Below are 5,862 nucleotides of genomic sequence, written 5' to 3'. Positions count from 1 at the left end.
TTTTGTAGATGGAGTCTCACTCTGTCCCCTAGGCTGGAGTGCAGTGGTGCAGTCACAGCTCACTGCAACCTCCGTCTCCTGGGTTCAAGCAATTCTGCTGCCTCAGCCTCCTGAGTAGCTGGAATTACAGGAGTATACACATCACACCAAATTTTTGTATCTTTTTTTACAAAATTTGTAAAAATTGTGAGGTTTCACCATGTTGGCCAGGCTGGTCTCAAACTCCTGGCCTCAAGCAATCTGCCCTCCTCAGCTTCCCGAAGTGCTGGGATTACAGGTATAAGCCACCCCCTCTGGCCTCCACTCTTATTCTTTCTTGTTTTGTTTTGTTTTTTGTTTTTGAGACGGAGTTTCGCTCTTGTTGCCCAGGCTGGAGTGTAATGGCCCGATCTCGGCTCACCGCAACCTCCACCTCCTGGGTTCAAGTGATTCTCCTGCCTCAGCCTCTCAAGCAGCTGGGATTACAGGCATGCGCCACCATGCCCGGCTAATTTTGTATTTTTAGTAGATACAGGGTTTCTCCATGTTGGTCAGGTCGGTCTCGAGCTCCCGACCTCAGGTGATCCTCCTACCTTGGCCTCCCAAAGTGTTGGGATTACAGGCGTGAGCCACCACACCTGGCCCACTCTTATTCCTTCTAAGCCTTGATAAATCTCATTTTAGCGGGACGCAGTGACTCATGCCTGTAATCCTAGCACTTTGGGAGGCTGAGGAGGGCGAATCGCTTGAGTCTAGGAGTTCAAGGCCAGCCTGGGCAACATAGCAAGTCCTCGTCTCTAAGAGAGAAAAAATAAAATCCTCGTCAATATAGTATAGTGTTTAGTTTAAAAAAATAAAATAGACAAAGCCTCAGCTGGTATTTACTTGCTCTAACGGCTTCCAGACACTTGCGCGTCTCCCATGTTCCCAAATTGATGGCCGACGCAGGACCCCGCTTCAGCTGGGATTCAGCACGAGGTCTTGCTCTTATGGAAAAAAAATCTTTATTTTTCTTTTGAGATGGAGTCTCGCTTTGTCACCAAGCTAGAGTGCAGTGGCGTAATCTCTGATCACTGCAACCTGTGTCTCCCGGGTTCAAGCGATTCTCGTGCCTCAGCCCCCCGAGTAGCTGGGATTACAGGCACGTGCCAGCATGCCAGGTTATTTTTTGTATTTTTTAGTCGAGACAGGGTTTCACCACGTTAACCAGGCTGGTCTCGAACTCCTGACCTCAGGCAATCTGCCTGCCTTGGCCTCCCAAAGTGTTGGGATTACAGGCATGAGCCACGGTGCCCAGCCTATGGAAAATTTTAAAGTCCTTTTCTGTTGGTGGTATGTGCGCCAGCTTTCCTTTACTTGATGAGACTGAGTGTCCCTTCCTGAAGATCACATGAGGCAGAGCAAAAACAAAAAACAAAACAAAACAAAAAAAGAAGTAGAGACTGTCTTTGGAAATCAATGTAAGTTTCCTTAAACATGATATAAAGACAATGATGGCTGGGTATGTTGGCTCACACCTGTAATCCCAGAACTTTGGGAGGCTGAGGCAGGTGGATCACGAGGTCAGGAGTTCAAGACCAGCGTGGCCAATACGGTGAAACCCTGTCTCTACTAAAAATACAAAAAATTAGCTGGGCATGGTGGAGCGTTACTCGGGAGGCTGAGGCAGGAGAATTGCTTGAACCAGGACCTGGGAGGTGGAGGTTGCAGTGAGCTGAGATCACACCACTGCACTCCAGCCTGGGCTACAGAGCAAGATTCTGTCTCAAAAAAAAAAATTAACCAGAACTGATGGCATGCACCTGTAGTCCCAGCTACTTGGGAGGCTGAGGCAGGAGGATTGCTTTAGCTGAGGAGGTCAAAGCTGCAGTGAGCTATGATCACGCCACTGCACTCCAACCTGGGTGACAGAGGAAGACCCTGCCTCTAAAACGTTTTTTAAAGGGCAAATATTAAGTAAATCTTGGTCCAGGAGCAATGTGGCTGAATATGGCAAAAATTGCAATGGGAAGAGCTTTTTTTTAAAAAAGATTGTATTATTTATTTTATTATTATTATTTTGAGATGGAGTCTCACTCTGCCACCCAGACTGGAGTACAGTGGTGTGATCTCAGCTCACCACAACCTCCACCTCCCAGGTTCAAGCGATTCTCCTGCCTTAGTCTCCTGAGTAGCTGGGATTATAGGTGCCCGCCACCATGCCTGGCTAATTTTTTTGTATTTTTAGTAGAGATGGGGTTTCCCCATGTTTACTAGGCCGGTCTTGAACTCCTGATCTCAGGTGATCTGCCCGCCTCAGCCTCCTAAAGTGCTAGGATTATGGGTGTGGGCCACCACACCTGGCCAAGATTTTATTTTTATTTTATTTTATTTTAATGTAATTTTTTTTTTTTGGAGACAGAGTCTCGCTCTGTGTTCCAGGCTGGAGTGCAATGGTGCAATCTCTGCTCACTGCAACTTCTGCCTCCCAGGTTCAAGTGATTCTCCTACTTCAGCCTCCCAAGTAGCTGAGATTACAGGCATAAGCCACCACACCTGGTTAATTTTTGTATTTTTAGTAAAGACAGGGTTTCTCCATGTTGGCCAGGCTGTTCTCAAATTCCTGACCTCAGGTGATCTGCCCGCCTCAGCCTCCTAAAGTGCTAGGATTATGGGTGTGGGCCACCACACCTGGCCAAGATTTTATTTTTATTTTATTTTATTTTAATGTAATTTTTTTTTTTTGGAGACAGAGTCTCGCTCTGTGTTCCAGGCTGGAGTGCAATGGTGCAATCTCTGCTCACTGCAACCTCCACCTCCCAGGTTCAAGCGATTCTCATGCTTCAGCCTCCCAAGTAGCTGGGATTATAGGCATGTACCACCACGCCCGGCTAACTTTTGTATTTTTAGTAGAGATGCGGTTTCACCACATTGGCCAGGCTGGTTTTGAATTCCTAGCCTCAAATGATCTGTCCGCCTCGGCCTCCCAAAGTGCTGGGATTACAGGTGTGAGCCACCGCGCCTGGCCATATGGGCTTAAGATGGGAGTCCAGGCCTGGCTCTGAGCCGGGCACATGGTTAATGTTGTTCAAGTTCCTGTTACGACTCTCATAATTTGTTTGTCCATTCGAGCCGTATTTATTGAGCAGCTGCTGGGAACTGGGCATGGTATTAGGTGCTGGGAACAAGGCACAGAAACCGCTGCCCTCAAGGGGCTCACAGTCTAGTGGGAGAGATGGATGATAAATCAGATGAATGGGTCACTCGAGGGCCCTTTGGTGATGGTGAGACAGAGAAAGGGGCAGGAAGCGTAAGAAGTTTGGAACTTTCTACCAGAGACAGGGCAGGCTACACCGAGGAGGTGATATTGAAGCAGCCACCCAAAGGAGGTGAGGGAGGAGCCATGGAGGGATCCCGGGAACGGTGCGCCAGACAGAGGACACAACCAGGTCAAAGGCCCCAAGGTGGGACCGTGCCATGTGTGTTTGAGGGGAGGAGGCCAGTGTGGCTGGAGCGGAGTGATTGAGGGGAACAGGAGGAGGAGGTAAGGGCAGGGAAGTGATGGGAGCTGATCAAGCCCTGTCTGTGGCTGCTGTGAGGACCTGAGCAGATGGGGGATGTGCATGACCCAGTTCAAGCATCCACAGGTTCCTCTGGTCACTGTTGGGGAACAGACTGGGGGACAAGGAGCTGGGGACCAGGACAGAGGCGGTTGCACTAGTTCAAGCAATGATGGGGGCTTCGATGCCTCCGTCTCTGAAAGATGGAGCCTTGCAGGCTGGCAGCAGGGACTAGAGCTGGGTAAATGCTAGTTGAGGATGGAGCCTGGGGCCAGGGCCAGGGACCAGAGCCAACCAAGGAACGTGAGGCCGCTCGAGCCCCAGGGAAGAGCCGGGGAAGGAAGGGAGAGGACCAGCGGAAGCGAGACTTGGCCACAGCCCCCTCCTCCCCCAGCAGGAAACAGCCTCTAAGCCAACCCCTGACCCCTCACAGGAACCTCTGCCAGGCCCAGGAGGGGGGAGGGCATCCCGGATAGCAAGACAACTCCACTCGTGCAAAGGCAGCGGGACTGGGGGTGCGGAAGCAGTGTGATGGCTCTTGGAATTGTTGGGTCTTTGGCATAGTAGGAGTCCCTGATGGGGATGCCTGGGAGGGACAGAGGGGTGGAGCCCTGAATACCATGTTGTAAGGCTTGGACTTTGTCCTGAGGGCACTGGGGAGCCACGGAGGATGTGTGAGCAGGAGCAGGCAAAAGAGGGAGACTGAAGCCTTGCCTTGGCAACCAGCATAGGTGTCTGGGGGAGCGGAGGCTTTGGGGTAAATTCTCAGTATCCCCAGAATGTTGGGAGGCACTGGGGAGAGTCAAACAAGCTGTAGCAGAGGCTTGGGGCTTGGAAGCGGCCACTCTGAACCTAAGTATCTTCGTCTGTATAATGGGGAGGAACACACCTCAGTCTCACCATCCTGGGGAGGTTCAACACATGCGACTTTCATGGCGAGGCTAAACCCCAAGGAGCACTGGGGTCCTGAGGAACAAGTAGGGGCCCAGGGTGGGAGGAGGCAGGGCCGGGGTCCCCAGGATGTTGTGCCCCCACTGAGGACGAGCCTCCAGGCCCGGCGAGGTTTGCCCTTCCCTCTGTCTGACACTCTGTTGTGTTACCATCCCCTTCCTGCCCTAGTGGCTGAGGAGGTTCCAGGCCTGAGGACCAAGGGATGGCCCGACTCGGCGGTTTGCGGAGGATGCAATGAGATGCTCACAGCGCCCGACATAACCCCCTCCCGCCGCCCCCAACCACCCAGGGCCACCATCAGACAACTCCCTGCATGCAAACCCCTAGTACTCTCTCACACCCGCACCCGTGCCTCAAGATCCCTCGCCCAGAACACACAGCCGCGGAGATGACGTCACGCAAGACCTGGCGCTGACGTCACATATCACCGTGGTGATGGCGTCACGTGGCCATGTAGACGTCAGGCGGCCATGTAGAGGTCACAAAGAGATTTAGCGATGGCGTCGCGCAGATGCGCACGTCGCACACAGACATGGGGGGCGTGGCATGACGTCACAATAAGATGCGGCAATGGCGTCATGGGCCACGTTGACGTTGCACGTCATGTCAATGTCACATAGAGGTGGCGATGGCATCACACAGATGGTGATGATGTCATACACAGACACAGTGACAACACACACCGTCACAACGTCACCTATAGATATGGCACCAACATCACATGCCCGCATGTACTTTCACACACTCTTTCTACCCAATTCTCACCTAGTGTCACATCCCCCCGACCCTGGCACACGGGCCAAGGTACCCACAGCATCCCACCCCCTCCCGCACAGCCCTGGACCCCAGCACCTCCCCTCCTCCAGCTTCCTTGCCTCCCAGCCACTTCCTCACCCCCAGTGCCTGTACCCGGAGGTGAGAACAGGAAGCTATTCACCTCCGCTTCTTGAGTGTGAGTGTTTCCAGGCCCCCCTTGGGGCCCTGATCCGGGGGTGAGGGTCACCTGCTGTCGGGAGGGGAGCCATTCCTTCTCCGCCCACTCCCAGCCCTGCCTGTGGCCCGTTGAAATGTTGGTGGCACTTAATAAATATTAGTAAATCCTTCAAAGACTTCAGAGGTGCGATTTCTGCTTTTAAAGCTACCACATGGTTTCTGGGCACGGTGGCTCACGCCTGTAATCCTAACACTTTGGGAGGCCAAGGCGGGAGGATCACCTAAGGCCAGGAGTTTGAGACCAACTTGACCAACATGAGAAACCCCATCTCTACAAAAAAACACAAAGCCAGGTGTGGTGGTGCGTGCCTGTAATCCCAGCTACTTGGGAGACTGAGGCATGAGAACCTCTTGAACCCTGGCAGTCAGAGGTTTCAGTGAGCCGAGATCATGCCACTGC

General features: G+C 52.5%; 1 protein-coding gene across 1 annotated transcript in view; it reads left to right on the top strand.

Moving 5' to 3' along the window:
• Positions 1-5,576, top strand: part of PLVAP (plasmalemma vesicle associated protein) — a 31,232-nt gene extending 25,656 nt beyond the window's left edge. Inside the window, exon 6 of the mRNA XM_011990031.1 lies at positions 4,638-5,576. Within this exon, the coding sequence (XP_011845421.1) occupies positions 4,638-4,644 (7 nt within the window). The 3' untranslated portion in view covers positions 4,645-5,576. The remainder of the gene's footprint in view (positions 1-4,637) is intronic.
• The last annotated feature ends 286 nt before the right edge of the window (positions 5,577-5,862 follow it).

Source organism: Mandrillus leucophaeus, unplaced genomic scaffold (assembly GCF_000951045.1).
Source record: "Mandrillus leucophaeus isolate KB7577 unplaced genomic scaffold, Mleu.le_1.0 Scaffold11, whole genome shotgun sequence".
In the NCBI taxonomy this organism is placed as follows: Eukaryota; Metazoa; Chordata; class Mammalia; order Primates; family Cercopithecidae; genus Mandrillus; species Mandrillus leucophaeus.
Note: the sequence above shows the minus strand (reverse complement) of the source record. Positions and strands in the feature narration are given on the sequence as shown.